This window comes from Salvelinus alpinus, chromosome 6 (assembly GCF_045679555.1).
Source record: "Salvelinus alpinus chromosome 6, SLU_Salpinus.1, whole genome shotgun sequence".
Taxonomy (NCBI): domain Eukaryota; kingdom Metazoa; phylum Chordata; class Actinopteri; order Salmoniformes; family Salmonidae; genus Salvelinus; species Salvelinus alpinus.
In genome coordinates this window covers 23,771,532-23,790,647 of record NC_092091.1, presented here as the reverse complement: position 1 = coordinate 23,790,647, position 19,116 = coordinate 23,771,532, and the positions used below count along the sequence as shown (strand labels likewise).

Here is a 19,116-nt window from a genome sequence, read left to right as displayed (position 1 = left end):
ACAAGTAAATGTCTATCCTCTCCTCTCTCCCTGTGCTAGACTTATGCACTCTGCCAACATCAGCATCACTGCCAGAGACGTACTGGAATCTCCTTCAGGTTCATTCCTCTAGTGCCCCCCCCCCCACCCCTTCCCTCCATCCCTTCACCCCTTTCAAGTCAATACAGAAACAGTATGACAGCTTCATTGAGCAACTTGGCTTGTAATTCCGGCCTATTTAAAGCAGGGAAGAGGGGTCTTTTGCATGTGGTGCAGTGGCAGGTCCTCTCAGGTCTATGTCACATATTGGTAATGAGTGTAACCATGTCTGAGGAGCTGGTCTGGTCCCAGGATCAGCAGGGCTAGCAGGCTGAGTCTAAACAGAGCAGGAAGACTGAAGGCTTATTTTCCTCTGTGTGACGGGGGATTCACCACTACTGTACTACCAGACAGCCAACACATTGAATAACGGTAATAATCGAAGAAGTTGGCTAAAACACATACAGTTATAACAATGATTTTATGGCTACAGATCTATTGAATTGTTGCCGCCTTCAGGGCGTGTTAATCAATCTGAGAGTCACGGAGGGTTGTGGTGGCTCCATTCTGCAGTTTGGAGCCGAGGGGAGGAGGAGTAACAGCTACGTGAGGGAAACCTGCCGCTCTCTCAGGTTACGTCACCTACAGTAGAGTATCCCCAGTCCACTAGTAAAGACCACGGTGGGGGAGAATATGGGAATGAAATGGCATTTCATACAGTCTACAGGCCATTTGAGACAGGGTGACGACATAGGAAACATGAAGCATGAAGGAATTAAATATCAAACAAACGATTAGGTGAATCTATAATAGCTGCTGCCTCTGTAAAAGCTAATGGTGATCCAAATAAATAAATAAACAAATTCATTTAAACAACAAATGGAAATAACACAGTTCTCTGAATAAACCACACCCTCTGAGTGAGTGAACTTTAATTAACATTACCTCAAACTTAAGGTCTTGCCATGAAATCATGGTCCAAAGACGATGTCATACTATAGGTTCTGCTAGATGAACACATAAAACATGGTGAATTGGAGGCCAACTCTCTCTCTACTGGGTTCCTATCTAGTATGAGTAATGAGTAGGGGGCAGAAGTTTTACTGACCAAATGACCTGACCAGGACAAACTCGGGGCCCTAGTTAGAGTTGTTAGATGGGCTGGACTCACTGGGCTGGGCTGCTGGTTGGACGGGTCACAGGCCAGGGAGACCAGGTCCTTCAGCGGGTCTTGGGAGCTGAGGTGTGGCGGGTAGCGGATGGCGGTGTGGGGGAAGTAGGAGGTGGACTGGGGCAGGATGGAGGTGGTGGGGAAGTGCAAAGACGAGGAAGGGTGCGGACTCCGAGAGATCCCTGCACAGAGAGAGAAAGAGAGAGAGGGAGAGGGAGAAAAGAGAGGAAGAAAGACAGAGAGAAAGAAAGACAGAGAGAGAAAGAGAGAATATGTACATAAATGTACTTTTTCATGGTCCACAATGATGATACGCTTGAGATAAGATAAGTGACATTGAAGATGTGTGCTTTTGCAAAAACAATGAAATGACTCAATCTTTCCGACTCTCCCTTGGTACAGTATCTGTTGCGTGAGCTTATGACATTTTGTATGGCAACTATTATTTATCAGGACCACTCGCTAACATAGTCAATTCGTTTTAACAGCAGCTTTAATTGTTCATGCATCATCCAGCAGACGTTTGGCTGGGGAACAATACCTGCTCATAGATTACTCTTCATTGTCTCCACAAACAATTACCTGTCAGAAAGTGTTAACGGGGAGTTCAATTAAAAAAACTAAATAATGCATTGTCTGAAAGGAAGCTTGTCTTGTTTAAAGCATAATGCCTGCAGTCAGTACCTACACCAGGATGACCTCAACAGGTACAGACATAAAAAAAATGGCAAACTTTTAGACAATATCTTAACTATGAAGAAGGGTTGATTTTCTGACGTAAGACACATGTCTTTTCTGATGTATGAAACATGTCTTTTCTGACGTAAGAAACATGTATTTTCTGACTTAAGACACATGTCTTTTCTGACGTAAGAAACATGTCTTTTCTGATGTATGAAACATGTATTTTCTGACTTAAGACACATGTATTTTCTGACGTAAGAAACATGTATTTTCTGACGTAAGAAACATGTATTTTCTGACGTAAGACACATGTCTTTTCTGACGTAAGACACATGTCTTTTCTGACGTAAGACACATGTCTTTTCTGACGTAAGAAACATGTCTTTTCTGACGTATGAAACATGTCTTTTCTGACGTAAGAAACATGTCTTTTCTGACGTAAGAAACATGTATTTTCTGACGTAAGAAACATGTCTTTTCTGACTTAAGACACATGTCTTTTCTGACGTAAGAAACATGTCTTTTCTGATGTATGAAACATGTATTTTCTGACTTAAGACATGTATTTTCTGACGTAAGAAACATGTCTTTTCTGACGTAAGACACATGTCTTTTCTGACGTAAGACACATGTCTTTTCTGACGTAAGAAACATGTCTTTTCTGGCGTAAGAAACATGTCTTTTCTGACGTAAGAAACATGTCTTTTCTGACGTAAGAAACATGTATTTTCTGACGTAAGACACATGTCTTTTCTGACGTAAGAAACATGTATTTTCTGACGTAAGAAACATGTATTTTCTGACGTAAGACACATGTCTTTTCTGACGTAAGAAACATGTATTTTCTGACGTAAGACACATGTCTTTTCTGACGTAAGAAACATGTCTTTTCTGACGTAAGAAACATGTATTTTCTGACGTAAGACACATGTCTTTTCTGACGTAAGAAACATGTCTTTTCTGATGTATGAAACATGTATTTTCTGACGTAAGACACATGTCTTTTCTGACGTAAGACACATGTCTTTTCTGACGTAAGACACATGTCTTTTCTGACGTAAGAAACATGTCTTTTCTGACGTATGAAACATGTCTTTTCTGACGTAAGAAACATGTCTTTTCTGACGTAAGAAACATGTATTTTCTGACGTAAGAAACATGTCTTTTCTGACTTAAGACACATGTCTTTTCTGACGTAAGAAACATGTCTTTTCTGATGTATGAAACATGTATTTTCTGACTTAAGACATGTATTTTCTGACGTAAGAAACATGTCTTTTCTGACGTAAGACACATGTCTTTTCTGACGTAAGACACATGTCTTTTCTGACGTAAGAAACATGTCTTTTCTGGCGTAAGAAACATGTATTTTCTGACGTAAGAAACATGTCTTTTCTGACGTAAGAAACATGTCTTTTCTGACGTAAGAAACATGTATTTTCTGACGTAAGACACATGTCTTTTCTGACGTAAGAAACATGTATTTTCTGACGTAAGAAACATGTATTTTCTGACGTAAGACACATGTCTTTTCTGACGTAAGAAACATGTATTTTCTGACGTAAGACACATGTCTTTTCTGACGTAAGAAACATGTCTTTTCTGACGTAAGAAACATGTCTTTTCTGACGTAAGACACATGTCTTTTCTGACGTAAGAAACATGTCTTTTCTGACGTAAGAAACATGTCTTTTCTGACGTATGAAACATGTCTTTTCTGACGTAAGAAACATGTCTTTTCTGACGTAAGAAACATGTCTTTTCTGACGTAAGACACATGTCTTTTCTGACGTAAGAAACATGTCTTTTCTGACGTAAGAAACATGTCTTTTCTGACGTAAGACACATGTCTTTTCTGACGTAAGAAACATGTATTTTCTGACGTAAGACACATGTCTTTTCTGACGTAAGAAACATGTCTTTTCTGACGTAAGAAACATGTCTTTTCTGACGTAAGACACATGTCTTTTCTGACGTATGAAACATGTCTTTTCTGACGTAAGAAACATGTATTTTCTGACGTAAGAAACATGTATTTTCTGACGTAAGAAACATGTATTTTCTGACGTAAGAAACATGTCTTTTCTGACGTAAGACACATGTCTTTTCTGACGTAAGACACATGTCTTTTCTGATGTATGAAACGTATTTTCTGACGTATGAAACATGTCTTTTCTGACGTATGAAACATGTCTTTTCTGACGTATGAAACATGTCTTTTCTGACGTATGAAACATGCATTCTCTCTTTCCCGACTACATTCTTCTCACATCCTAGGAGAAGTACGCGCGTCAGGCTTGGTAGATTGTGGCAACAGTGACAAGATGTCTCCTGTAAATGTGTGTGGGTGGGTGACATGCGTAAGACTGTGTGTACTGACCACTGTGCACTGCGATGACGGGCCGGTGGTGCTGTGTGAAGCCGAGACGTGGGGAGCTCTCCTGAGGAGACGGGCTGTCCATCTCTGTCTTCTTTACTCCAGGGGACATGCCTGGACACAGAGACAGAGATACACAGAGGGTGTTACTGACGCCACTGCGACTCCCATAATAATAATGACTGTCTGGTGGAGGATATTGAAAAGACCCTACATTTCATTGTCAAGTTCAATCTGCTACTACACGGCTGTTGTAATGGCAGGAGCTCACCACAGGGTGGCAGGGTGCATTGAGATGACCCAGTCAGTCATTATCAGCTCTGCAGTACGATGCAGTAAAGCACATACGCTCCAAACTAACTTCCTCATTTCCTCATTGAGACGAAACAATAGGATCAGAAACAAGATTATGTTTTGGTCAGATCTACCTCAAATCAGGTTCGCCTAGGTAGATCACTCACATTCCCAAGAGGCCTGCAGTGCCTGATACCAGAGTTGCTTACATGTGCTAAACAAATGTGTGTCTCTGTTGCAGTGATATTACTGTCCTACTCCTCCGTGTTTAGTTTGCTATCGCACACTTGTTGATAACAGAATGTGTGCTAGGAACACTTTCTCCACCCAACTCGGGCCTGTTTTAGATCAGAGTCTTAAGATTGCACAGCTCTTTCTTTGTTTCCTTCTTTGGAGTTGCAGAGCAGACAGTGTACATGTTGTTGCTGTGATACTGTGCAGTGGAAGAAACAGTCTGTCAGTCATGGAGTGATGACTTTGAGGTTTCTCTCTCACACATTATACAGTTATGCCCCTCTAACGCTCTAATTATTTTCTAAGAAAGAGATGGAGAGAGAGAGAGCTAGGAGAGAGTGTGTGAGAGAGAGAGAGAGAGGGGGGAGGGAGAAAAACAGAAAGAGAGAGAGAGGCTTATCTGACAGCTTCCTCTTCCCCTGTTCTGCCCCAGCCATCCGCCCCTAGCCCTCTGTCTCAGAGCAGAATGAGTGAGCAAATCACATCTTTTCGGGAATGTCAGAGGGCAGGGGTGCAGATGAGGTTCAACAAGAGACTTGCTCAGAGGATAAACACGCACGTCCGGCTTAGTGCTGGGGGCTAGGCAGGGGCAGCCATTACAGCACTGATGTTAATTACCTGATCACACTAATCTGACTGATCTCTCAGCTCAGTCTCCAACCCACACATCTTCCTACTGTATTTGACACATTACATTTACATTACAATATCTTGAAAATGTATATCTTGTTTAAGAAAGTCTACAGAGTGATGGTTGGTAGTTCTGCTGTCCAGAGCCACAGCTCTACAGGAGGCCAGGCTTTACCTTCCCAATCCAATCCCCACGCTACAGACTGACGCAAGCTTCCCTGACCTCCTCTACCTGGGGGAAGGTGCACAAACATTCCCCTCTCAACCAGTATCCCCCCCCACCATCTCAGAGCAATCAGATGGGGTTGTTAAATATTAATTTGGGGGGTGTTCAGTATGTCCTGTGACACAGAAGTGTGTAATGGATTTTTGTTGTTCATATCCCAATTCCCCCTGAGACACCTGCAGGGTCACAGCCACGGTCACCATTGTGCAGTGCCCCTGGAGCAATTAGGGTTAAATGCCTTGTTCAAGGGCACAGCCACAGATGTTTTTCACCGTATCACCTCCGGTATTTGAACCAGCAACCTTTCGGTTACTGGCCCAATGCTCGAGGCTACCAGCCACCCATAAAGAGGAGCTTGTTAGGGCTGTCTAGACAGGAAGAGAGAGAGCACGACATGAGGAGGGCTGGACCAGACTCCTACAGGGCCTGTGATGGGGTCGGGGCTGGGAGGGAGGGGCCGGCTCTGCTCTTCTGACCTCCACAGCTCTGGTTACAGCATCAGCAGCCTGGGGGTGCTCCTGGGGCCAGGGGCCCAGCCGGGGCCACTCTGGCTAACAGCACCACAAAGCCCCGGACACACCACTAGGCCCCTTAACAGGCCACTGGACACTATTAGTGTAGTGTGGAGAGTCCACCACAATTAAACAGCATCACCTCGCAGCATTGATTATATGGGAGGCCTATAAACTCCCCTAATAGCACAAACACACAGTGTGTTAAAATGTTTCATGTGTGTGTGTTAAATACTTAGGTAAAGATGGTGATCCTCTTCCCCATTTGTGCTGCTAACCCATGGAGAACCACCTCATGGCTCATACCAACGATGCTCCCCGCACGTGTAGTGCACTTACCAGGCAGGCCCCACTCCCTCAGCACACCTACCTGACTACTTGCACTGCTCTCACCCACACTCCCACACTCAACCACTGGAGCACACTGTGCATGCTGTAACCTACTCCTCCTCTTTTTACCAGAACCAGGTCAGTGGTGGTGGGGGAGGACGGCCACACTGTACAATACACATATTGAAAGGCATATTGCCATTTCAATATTTAAAATACTGCTTTAAACAATCATCTTGAAACAATTGCTTGGATCTAGATGAGAGATACACAGTAGCTTTACTTTGCTAAATATCTTTGTTAGGAAAATCATTCCATACTAGCAAATTGGTACGTGAGCCTGAGGTGAGAGGAAAGAAAGAAGATAGCTACTGGGACGTTGCATCTGTGGATACTGCTCCAAGGTACCCTGGTCCACTTGGCTTTTTGTCGACTTTCACAAAAAGTGTTGGTTCATGAATTAATTACGACTTCAGGCTCAATTTGGGAAATTTGAAGCCGCGTATTTCGCAGCCAAGGCTTTCTGTGCAGCAGTTCATAACATGATATATTTGTCATTTGCTCTTTTGCACTGTGTCAGTAGCTTTCAAGGTACCTGAAGTGAAAGTATGGCCTGATATTTCAGCTGTTTCCCCACGGTGATTATGAAAGGTATGAATGTTGATGTTCCTTGATACCCGTAATAAAGAACATTTAAGATGGACACCAGAACTCAGTCACCCTTTGTTATCACTGAAGAGTTGGAGGATAGCCAGTGTCCTCAACATGACAGAATGGACAAAACTATACAATATCTAAGAGATTGTGTGGATGACCAGAGGGGATGCTCACCTCCTTCCAGGTCTTCCTGCCAGTTGCGGGAGCTGCTAGCCGGGGAGTTGGGAGAGGTGTAGTACTCCCCTCCAGGACTGGTGTCCACATCATCCTCCATGGAGCCCGACTTGTGCCTCTTACTCCTGGATGTCAAACAGAGGGAGAGAGGGAAGAGGAAATAAGGGGAAGGCAATGTGAAACATGGAGAGCTCCTGGGGGAAACTGTGTACAGTGTCTAAAGAATGTACACGTACACGCTGTGGCGTCAAACTATACCCTCTAAAGGCCATTGCACGCAAAATGGAGCTGTGAAGATGAAACATCACTGAGCAAGCAAACACTGAGTCGAGAGCGCAGAGGTCCCGCGGGCACATCATTGCCGCACGCAAAAATATTCATTCAAGAGCAGAGATTTTTGTTCTGTTTTGTCAAGACTCAGAAGTTACTGAGCTCTCACAAATAAACCACATGCTCACATGGATTTCTCCTCTCACACCCAAAAATCGTGCTCTCACAACTGCAATCTTTTGCTATAATTTAAAAAAAATAAATGAAAATTCGAGCCAATGAACATGGTCGTCACTAGCTAACACTAGGGCTGTTGCGGTGACTGTATTACCGCCACACTGGCAGTCATGAGTCATGACCGCAGTAAAATTCCATGTGACCGCTGAGTCACGGTAATCTCCTCATATGCACTCTGGACATGCGTTGGTAGGACCCAACTTGCTAACAACCGTCAGGTCACTAATGGTCTGGTACTCAGGGCTCTATTGTCCCTCTATCAGGTCACTAACTTCCGGGTACTCAGGGCTCTATTGTCCCTCTATCAGGTCCTAATGGTCTGGTACTCAGGGCTCTATTGTCCCTCTATCAGGTCACTAACTTCCGGGTACTCAGGGCTCTATTGTCCCTCTATCAGGTCCTAATGGTCTGGTACTCAGGGCTCTATTGTCCCTCTATCAGGTCCTAATGGCCTGGTACTCAGGGCTCTATTGTCCCTCTATCAGGTCACTAACTTCCGGGTACTCAGGGCTCTATTGTCCCTCTATCAGGTCCTAATGGTCTGGTACTCAGGGCTCTATTGTCCCTCTATCAGGTCCTAATGGTCTGGTACTCAGGGCTCTATTGTCCCTCTATCAGGTCCTAATGGCCTGGTACTCAGGGCTCTATTGTTCTTGCATCAGGTCACTAACTGCCTGGTACTCAGGGCTCTATTGTCGCTCTATCAGGTCCTAATGGCCTGGTACTCAGGGCTCTGTTGTCGCTCTATCAGGTCCTAATGGCCTGGTACTCAGGGCTCTGTTGTCCCTCCATCAGGTCCTAATGGCCTGGTACTCAGGGCTCTGTTGTCCTTCTAACCACTCTGACTTCACTGTAAATACAATCCAAAATCGCATCAAACACATCATCAAAACAGTATTGTGCTTTTAAACTCACCTCACTGTGAGGATCAGTTTGAAGAAAGAAGTTCAACAGCAGGTTGAAGCTGAGTGTAAAACATTATCATTGTGGGTGTTGTTTCAAAACCTAACACAACGAAATGGCCAGCGCTTTCTAAGGTGATGATTCATTCAAAACACAATACACATATTAGAGCTTATACATAGGCTTCTGAGCCCAAGCCTCCCAACTTAAAAATGTAAAAAAATATATGATTGTGCTGTTATACAATACATAGCCTACCGCATATTACACATGGCAGAAAAACATCAAACAAAACTGATTAAAGATGTCTTTGGTATATAATTGATCTAGCCTATACTCCAAAATTAAACAAATTTGAGTAATCAACTTTGAGTGTGGACTGTATTATTATGCATACTGGATGGACTAGTTACCTTCTGCTACGCTCCAAAATGTCTATCCATGAGTCTGGGAGAGAACGTATAGACCTAGGCGATACTGTTGGTTCATTGATTGTGCAGGGCGGCTTACAGTTGGCCTACAATTATAGTGAATTTGTATTTGATTTTGAATAGCCTAGTAATAGGGAATTTTTTATATTTTCTTCATTAATTGGGTGACACACCTTCAGCTATACAGAATATCTCAGCACCATGCGTTTCCATCTCCTCCTCTCTCCTTTATTCCTTTCTTGAGCGCAGAGAGGGGCTGTCAACAGTTTAGTGAAATATGTTTTGTTGAGAAAACATGTCACTATCAATGTTCCCAAACATATTTCACTTGGTTTCCCAAATTAAGCACTGGGTAGCTGCAGGAACAGGGTCGGAGAGCCCATGGCATACAGAGTTTCAGCAGAATATCGGGCCTCCCGAGTGGCGCAGCGGTCTAAGGCACTGCATCGCAGTGCTGAGGTGCCTCTACAGCCTAGGGTGTGTCACAGCCGTCCGTGACCGTAATCCCCATAGGGCGGTGCCCAATCGGCACAATGCCATCCGGGTTAGGGGAGGGTTTGGGCGAGGGGCTTTCCTTGGCTATCGCGCTCTTGCAACTCCTTGTGGCGGGCCGGGCACCTGCAAGCTGACTCTGTCACCTGTCAAACAGTGCTTCCTCGGACACATTGGTGCGGCAGTGTGTTAAGAAGCAGCGCAGCTTGGTGGATCATGTTTTGGAGGATGCATGTCTTGACCGAGGCCGTTGGGGAGTTGCAGCGATGAGACAAGATCGGAACTACCAACTGGATACCACGAAATTGGTGAGAAAAAATGTCATAAAAATAAATACATTTGAAAATAATTTTTAAAATTGTTTTAGCGGAATATCACCTCTCGCACAGTGGGAGCACGCTCCTCAAACACTGGTTGATGCGTGGAGTGAAATAAGTGTTGTTTTATTTATTTCTCAGCTACCGTGAGACCGGCAGTATTTTGCATGACAATAACCAGCTGACAAAATTTCATGACCGCCACAGCCCTAGTTAACACAACCACAAAGCCATAATCAGCAGAATACTTTGAGATACAGTCTATTTGAAATACAGATTTTATTACTTTTAATCTGGCAAGTTTTCGGCAGTTACAATGAGAGAATGTCCTCTAACCATCTATTCTCTCTCCATCCCTTTCTCCATCCAGGCCCACTTTCACTATGTGGTGGATAAGTTATTCTCTGCTTAGCTGACAGAGATAGGAGATACTCTGTTTCAAGTACCTTGGCTCTCCACTATGCACAGCACTCTGGGGATTTCCTAACCATGACTTCTACCCGTAACTTAGTGGTACTGAGAGTTCCTCTAATTGCTTTGACGTTGAATGGAGTCATTGTTGTTAGGACATTTGTCAAATAGAGAGGATGACATGTTATTGACTTTGACCATCTGCTGTCTATTTGGTGTAGGTAAGGGATGAAGTGAAAACCTATAGGAGGATAGCTCTCCAAGATGAGGGTTGGGCATGAAATGACAGCAGGCTGTTTAATACTGAGCCATACTGACTGACGAATGGCGTGGACGGGTACAGCTCGCCTCAGTCCCACATAGTATGTTATATTTGGCTAAATTATCATCCATAGTTGCCTCTTTTAAAACAGCAACTCATATTGTGCCTTACACAAATTGGCACATATGTATCCCTCCACAACTCAGCACATATGTATCCCTCCACCTTCCTCAGTGGAGTCCTGACCAGGGGAATCAAACTCCAATGTCTATGTACCCGTTGTGCTGGCATAGTTACTGGACCAGTGGGAGGAGGTGATGCGTCCCATCTCAACAAACATTTCCTCCACCTTGGATCATGGTAAACACACACCTAGTCTTGCTCTCTGTGTATGGTTGTTGTGCGTGAGAGTGTGAGTAATGGGTCTGTATATGCAAGTGTAGTGTGTAGTGTAGGATATACGTGTTGTGTATATGAGTCTACATTACTATGAGTCTGTATACACCTTGCATTACAGGCCTGTGTTTTGTTTGCATACACTTTTCTTGCGTGTGATTTAGTGCAGTGTTTTGTGATCTCCCTCCCTCTCTCTCTCTCTCTCGACTCCTCAGATATGTGGTGCTCCCCAGACCAGTGTTTCGAGGCAGGGATGGACTACACTGTTCGTCTTAGCTTGCCCCTCTACTCTGCACTCAGTGATGTCCAGTCCCCATGCACACTCATTGACTCGGTTAGTTCCCACACACACACACTGTTAAACACCTAGACACAACTGAGACGTTTGCGTAAATCATGCATTGATGTCACCTGAATAAAAATTCACGCTACAAAGATTTTAAGTTGGGATTCATCCCTTCGACTCCATACTAAATCTACTTCAATCCTCTGTAACTTTCTGTCTTCTCTACAGATTGTGCTGATGCCCCACTGTAAGAACCTGGAGATCTTCACTGGTTCTGAGGGAGGGGACATGGCCACCAACAGCCAGCGCGTGGTCAAGACCTTCTCCAACTCCATCTAGCCTATCAGCTGCACCAACGAGCTAAAGGTATGGCACCTTAAACATACCTGTATGCTCATCTATCTGTTTCTTAACTAAAGTTCTAAGGAAGGTTTCTTATTGCTCAATAACACTGACGAAGGCCCTGGATTGTACGCCTCTGCTCTGCTCAAATCAAATCAAATTGTATTGGTCACATACACATATTTAGCGGATGTTATTGCGGGTGTAGCGAAATGCTTGTGTTCCTAGCTCCAACAGTGCAGTAGTATCTAACAATTCACAACAATACACAGACATTTAAAAGTAAAATAATGGAATTAAGAAATAATAAATAATAAATAAATATTAGGACGAGCAATGTTGGAGTGGCATTGACCAAAATACAGTAGAATACAGAATATACATATGAAATGAGTAAAACAGTATGTAAACATTATTAAAGTGATTAGGCGGCAGGTAGCCTAGTGGTTAGCGCAATCAAAAGGTTGCTGGATCGAATCCCTGAGCTGATAAGGTAAATATCTGCCCCTGAGCAAGGCAGTTAACCCACTGTTCCCCGGGCGCCGTGGATGTTGAATAAGGCAGCCCCCCGCACCTCTCTGATTCAGAGGGGTTGGATTAAATGTGGAAGACACATTTCAGTTGAGGGCATTCAGTTGTACAACTGACTAGGTTTCCCCCTTTCCCTAGTGTTCCATTTCAAGTGACCAGTGATTCCATGTCTATGTACATAGGGCAGCAGCCTCCAAGGTGCAGGATTAAGTTACTGGGTGGTAGCTGGCTAGTGATGACTATTTAACAGTCTGATGGCCTTGAGATTGAAGCTGTTTTTCAGTCTCTCGGTCCCAGCTTTGATGCACCTGTACTGACCTTGCCTTCTGGATGATAGCGGGGTGAACAGGCCGTGGCTCGGGTGGTTGATGTCCTTGATGATCTTCCTGTGACATCGGGCGTTGTAGGTGTCCTGGAGGACACTGGGCAGATGCACTGGGCAGACTGCACCACCCTCCAGTGGTTTTGGGCGGTGCAGTTGCCATACCAGGCGGTTATACAGCCCAATTTTACATCTGTAAAAGTTTGTGAGGGTCTTAGGGGCCAAGCCAAATTTCTTCAGCCTCCTGAGGTTGAATTGGAGCTGTTGTGCCTTCTTCACCACACTGTCTGTGTGGGTGGACCATTTCAGATTGTCAGTGATGTGTACACCGAGGAACTTAAAGCTCTTCACCTTTCCACTGTGGTCCCGTCGATGTGGATAGGGGCGTGCTCCCACATAGTGACGTCTGCCATTCCATATTGAGGCAAACATGCCACTGATCTGTGCCATTTTATCTTTCCTCGATTCCTTGCATCCTTTTTACGTGCCTCCTTCTAAAACACCATCAGAGGAGAGGACCCTAGGTTCCTCGCCTCAGACCTCCAATGGGTTTTGAGAAGCATTCGAGTAGAGAGGAAGTGAGGAGTTAAGCTGAGATTAATTGGGACAGAGTTCATGTCATTGTTTTAGGTGAAATCTGACCTTGAATGATACATTTTATCAGTTTTCAGCACATATATCTTTGTTCTACTTGTGCTCTTTCCCCAGATGGCTCTGAATTGCTGATAACATCTGATCTGATGAGACTCCCTATGCAATTTGACTCCTGTATTACTGCCTGTACTCAATACAACTTCCAATGCCAAATTGAAAGTAACACTTGCAAGCTCTCCACTGGCCTGTCCGCTCGCAGGCACATCCTCTGCTCTCTCCACTGGCCTGTCCGCTCGCAGGCACATCCTCTGCTCTCTCCACTGGCCTGTCCGCTCGCAGGCACATCCTCTGCTCTCTCCACTGGCCTGTCCGCTCGCAGGCACATCCTCTGCTCTCTCCACTGGCCTGTCCGCTCGCAGGCACATCCTCTGCTCTCTCCACTGGCCTGTCCGCTCGCAGGCACATCCTCTGCTCTCTCCACTGGCCTGTCCGCTCGCGGGCACATCCTCTGCTCTCTCCACTGGCCTGTCCGCTCGCGGGCACATCCTCTGCTCTCTCCACTGGCCTGTCCGCTCGCAGGCACACCCTCTGCTCTCTCCACTGGCCTGTTCGCTCGCGGGTGCATCTCTGCTCTCTCCACTGGCCTGTCTGCTTGCGGGCACATCCTCTGCTCTCTCCGCTGGCCTGTCCACTCGTGGACACATCCTCTGCTCTCTCCACTGGCCTGTCCACTCGCGGGTGCATCCTTTGCTCTCTCCACTGGCCTGTCCACTCGTGGACACATCCTCTGCTCTCTCCACTGGCCTGTCCACTCGTGGACACATCCTCTGCTCTGTCCACTGGCCTGTCCGCTCGCAGGCGCATCCTCTGCTCTCTCCACTGGCCTGTTCACTCGCGGGCGCATCCTCTACTCTCTCCACTGGCCTGTTCGCTCGCGGGCGCATCCTCTGCTCTCTCCACTGGCCTGTTCACTCGGGGGCACATCTTCTGCTCGCAGGACCCATTCTCTGCCCTCTTGATTAAGCGTTTGCTTGCTCAATTATGTTTAATATTACTCGACAGCGTCATCTCGTGCACAATGGACTTTAGAGGCTGATTTGATGCGTTAGCAAGCACGCACGCACGCAAGCAAGCACGAACGAACACATGCACGCACACACACGCACGCACGCACGCACGCACGCACGCACGCACGCACGCACGCACGCACGCACGCACACACACACACACACACACACACACACACACACACACACACACACACACACACACACACACACACACACACACACACACACACACACACAGTACACAAGTGGGTCAAAAACAGCAACCTGAAGATGACCGGTAGAAAACTGAGTAGTTTCAGGACCTTCAGGTAAACCAGTTAATTTACAGTCTCATTTTGTCCCAGCTTTACTTGCCTTTTACAGTGACAAATTACACAATGAATCACAGCTGGTGTTTTGGCAGTGGTGTACACGTCCAGATAAATCACACAGTCTGCAGTCACCTGAGGAACAGCCATTGTTCTTTTAGTTAAAGTGTTGTGCTTTCGGCAAAAGGACACTGCTCTCTGTGCACCCATGAAAAAACACAGTCTTCCTCTCAAGTGGTTGCACATCCAGCCTTTCATTTAAGGTTCATGTTAACCTGGAATGTATTTGAACATTCTGAATGTGAGTGTATTCACAGGGTAGAGTAATATCAACATTAATTAAAGAAGTGTACGGTGCCGCGAGTTTGTGCCTTTGTAGTGTATACAGTTTGTTCATTTCCAGTCTAGATTGTGTGCATGTGTGTGTTTTGGGGCTGGTACTGACCCGCTGGAGGAGGTGCTGGGCAGGGTTCTCCTCATGCCCACCCCTGAGGGGTTGAGGTCGTAGGCCAGGTGCCCCTGCAGCTCCCCCAGGGAGAAGTTAGGGCCTGCCCCGGTCACCACCGGAGCTGCATGCAACAAACACACAGAGGGGACAGGTCAGTCAGGGGAGGAACATGTCACACACTGTACATTACTGTCAATTAAACATGCAATTATCTATGGAATCATACTCAAACATCTGCATAAAGGATATGTAGCACCATCCTCAAGCTCACTCATACATCGCTGCTGAAGAATTGTGTCGCTGTGTGAGCAAAGATATTGTGTTGTATCTGTGTGCCCTTCTCTGTAACAGCTCCAAAACGTGGACAATACCAGCAGCAGTCTGCTACCATACTTCAACGCTCAGAACAAGAGCAGGAGAATGTGGAATTATGGGTCTGGGGCTGTGTAGCCATCTATCAGCCTTTACCCCATTTCCCGTCTCAGGTTTCCACTAATGTACTTTATATAACCATGTGCATTAATGGCTGCCTGCTGCTGTGCTGTGGTCTGGCTGGAGTGGACAGAGATGTTGTTGCACTATACTACCGAGCAGTAGGGCGACACAGTGAGCTTGGAGAACAATGGCCCATTTGTTAGGGCAGGTATGCTTATTAACAGTGGGATGGCGTCACTACAGATCCCCCGGCAATCAATCTCTCCCTGACTACACACTGTACTGAGACGCTGGAGAACACAACACAAAAGGAGGATTCATGGATCTCCAGTGTAGCAATTCCCTCACGTGCACCTTACAGGAACCTCTGGCCAAAGAAGAGTAACCAGGGAGGGAACTGAACACGGGCAGGGGTGGTTGAAAGCATAGAAATGGAATTATTAGAACAGGAATCCCCATTCATGTGAGGGATTCTATTTCTGTAGTTGAGCTGGATAGCCGTGGTGATGTAAACAAGCTCAGTAATTACAACACATTCTGCTCTGTTTAATTACACTGGTAAAGTAGGTCAGTGGAGAATTCATCCTTTCTAAAAGGCGGCTAATGTCTCCTAGGATATGCATCCCACATGAGGCCTGGGTAAATAAAGTGGAGTGCACTTAAAAGTAACCGATTAGTTAAATAAGCTAATTATGTAGTCTAAAATCTAAATCAACGCCTCTTGGGGGCAAAACGCGAGCATGGATATGAGCGTAAATACATATTACAAGTGTTGTGGAGTATGCCACATGAACAGAGGTGCAGGTGATAGTTCTTATAGCATAGCGCCATGGGCAGCTGAGGATTTTGGGAGTCGAGGGGGTGAGTCTGGACTAGCAGTCTTTTCCCCGGGAGAGGCCAGCTGGCAGGTGGTTAATTGAAGTCTAACTTCTACATTTATTCCAATTAGTGAGTCAAAATACCACACGGAAAACAGAGAGCCAGTTTGACAGGTGTAATGTGAAAACAGAGAGCCAGTTTGACAGGTGTAATGTGAAAACAAAGAGCCAGTTTGACAGATGTAATGTGAAAACAGAGAGCCAGTTTGACAGATGTAATGTGAAAACAGAGAGCCAGTTTGACAGATGTAATGTGAAAACAGAGAGCCAGTTTGACAGGTGTAATGTGAAAACAGAGAGCCAGTTTGACAGGTGTAATGTGAAAACAGAGAGCCAGTTTGACAGGTGTAATGTGAAAACAGAGAGACAGTTTGACAGGTGTAATGTGAAAACAGAGAGCCAGTTTGACAGATGTAATGTGAAAACAGAGAGCCAGTTTGACAGGTGTAATGTGAAAACAGAGAGCCAGTTTGACAGGTGTAATGTGAAAACAGAGAGCCAGTTTGACAGATGTAATGTGAAAACAGAGAGCCAGGTTGACAGATGTAATGTGAAAACAGAGAGCCAGTTTGACAGGTGTAATGTGAAAACAGAGAGACAGTTTGATAGATGTAATGTGAAAACAGAGAGCCAGTTTGACAGATGTAATGTGAAAACAGAGAGCCAGGTTGACAGATGTAATGTGAAAACAGAGAGACAGTTTGACAGATGTAATGTGAAAACAGAGAGCCAGGTTGACAGATGTAATGTGAAAACAGAGAGCCAGTTTGACAGATGTAATGTGAAAACAGAGAGCCAGTTTGACAGATGTAATGTGAAAACAGAGAGCCAGTTTGACAGGTGTAATGTGAAACGTGTTCCCTATGCATCATAATAACTCACTCATTTAGTTTTGATAATTATAGCTAAAGCATTCTACATAAGGTGTGTGTGTGTGTGTGTGTGTGTGTGTGTGTGTGTGTGTGTGTGTGTGTGTGTGTGTGTGTGTGTGTGTGTGTGTGTGTGTGTGTGTGTGTGTGTGTGTGTGTGTGTGTGTGGTGTTATCAGCTTTCTGTTCCCTCAAGAACAACAAGTACACTGAGGTAAGAACAAGGCTGACAAGTCCATCTGCGGGAGCAGCCGGGGGATATCCCTTCTGTCTTTTGCCGGCAAGGTCCTGGCCAAGGTGATGCTACACATGCTGGTGAACAACATCACAGAGGAACTGCTGCCAGAGTCACAATGCGGCTTCAGAAAGAACAGGAGACGGTCGACATGATATTCACGGCACAGCAACTCCAGGAGAAGTAACGTGAACAACATCAGGACCTTTTCATGGTCTTTGTCGACCTCTCCAAGGACTTCAACATTGTGAGCAGGGAACTACTATGGGGCATTCTACTCAAATGTGGCTGTCCAGACAAATGTGTCAACATCCTTTGCCAGTTCCAAGATGGGATGATGGCTCCGATGGCCATAGGAGGGCAGGAGTCAGTGCTCTTTGGAGTAAGCATCAGTGTGAGACAGGGATGTGTTCTGGCACCGGTACTCTTTAACATCTTCCTCCTATATGTCACCCAGCTTCTCCACAAGGAGCTTGAGGACAGCAGCATGGTTGCGGTGGCCTTCAGGCTGGATGGAAACCTATTCAACATCAGGAGGCTTCAAGCAACCACCAAGGCTTCGGCTGATGACTGTGCTCTAGTGACCCACACTCCAGAAGACCTTCAGTCCATCCTTGTAGCATCTATGAGGGTCTATAGCAGGATGGGACTGTCTATCAACACCACCAAGACAGAGGTGGTCTGCCAATGGAGATCCGGCCCTCCACCCACCATGCCTGTCTTCACCATTGAACACAAATCACTGGCAATAGTGACATAGGACAACACTCCTTGGTATCAGATGGATGCAGCTACTGACCACACTGGACTGGCCTGAGGCTGCAGGGGAAACTCACTGCTCTGGACTGTGTCTCCACTTCCATGTACCAGAATGCTGCCGTTGGCGAGAACATTCTCACCTTTACTGTTAAGGCAAGGCTGCAAGTTATACCAACACAATATAATCTAGCACTCCGGTACCCATTTTGTATTCTACAGAAGTCAAATGTAATGCCCATGTTGTGAATGGCTTCTGTTCATACAAGGATTTGTACATTGCTAGACATGACAGTCTTATTGACCTGATAGCCAGCGAGGTGAGACAGTCTCACCAACAGCACATATGCAGAAACATTGTTGTGTAAGGGGAAGCTGGTTTTATGTTGATGTGTTTTCATGTGTGCCAACTACGCCAGATATTGTTGTTGTGGGGGGAGGTAAGGGAGAGGTGCTCATTGTGGAAGTGGTCTGCTCATTTTAAGGCTACATGGAGCAGGCCTTTGCCGAGAAGCTGCGGAAGTATCCGCCTCTCGCGGCACTCTTGGACAGCCTCGGGTGGAGGTACAAGAAGGTGGTGCTGATATTTGGCAGTCTTGGCCACGTACACAGGCCTGCAGTGTGTGGCCTCCAGATTGTGGGCCTGACAAAAACTAGGGCAAAGCAATTGGCTATGTACACTCTGTTTCAGTTGTCGTGGGCAGCCTAGCTGTTTGGAGAAGGATTTGCTTTCTGTACCTTTGAGTGCCATGAATACAGGGACCTTTGAAATGTTTGGATCCTTTTTTTGTAGTGGATTCAAATAAGTATTTCAAATCGGTGTGTGAGTGAATGTACGCTCATCAGAGCTTGTCGTTCATACTGAAGAGCATTTATTTTGAATGACAGATGAAGACCCTTCGGAGAAAGGCATTATCACTGTGGAAACCGAAAGCGTGATCAATTACATACGACAGATGGGTGAGCTTCTCTCCCTTCAGCTCCCTTCACTTGCGCTGCCTTTCAAATCTGATTAAA

The 19,116-nt window shown here is 45.6% G+C and overlaps 1 protein-coding gene across 15 annotated transcripts in view; it reads right to left on the bottom strand.

Moving 5' to 3' along the window:
- LOC139578407 (nuclear factor 1 C-type-like) overlaps nucleotides 1-19,116 on the bottom strand; it is a 113,454-nt gene that overhangs the window by 18,329 nt on the left and 76,009 nt on the right. For 6 of the 15 annotated variants that reach the window (XM_071405944.1, XM_071405945.1, XM_071405951.1 and 3 more), the window contains 4 exons: nucleotides 14,925-15,048; nucleotides 7,308-7,432; nucleotides 4,254-4,364; nucleotides 1,127-1,371 (listed from right to left, as the gene is read on the bottom strand). In XM_071405944.1, the coding sequence (XP_071262045.1) occupies nucleotides 1,127-1,371; nucleotides 4,254-4,364; nucleotides 7,308-7,432; nucleotides 14,925-15,048 (605 nt within the window). The remainder of the gene's footprint in view (nucleotides 1-1,126; nucleotides 1,372-4,253; nucleotides 4,365-7,307; nucleotides 7,433-14,924; nucleotides 15,049-19,116) is intronic. The other 9 variants (XM_071405955.1, XM_071405948.1, XM_071405946.1 and 6 more) reach the window with 3 other exon arrangements.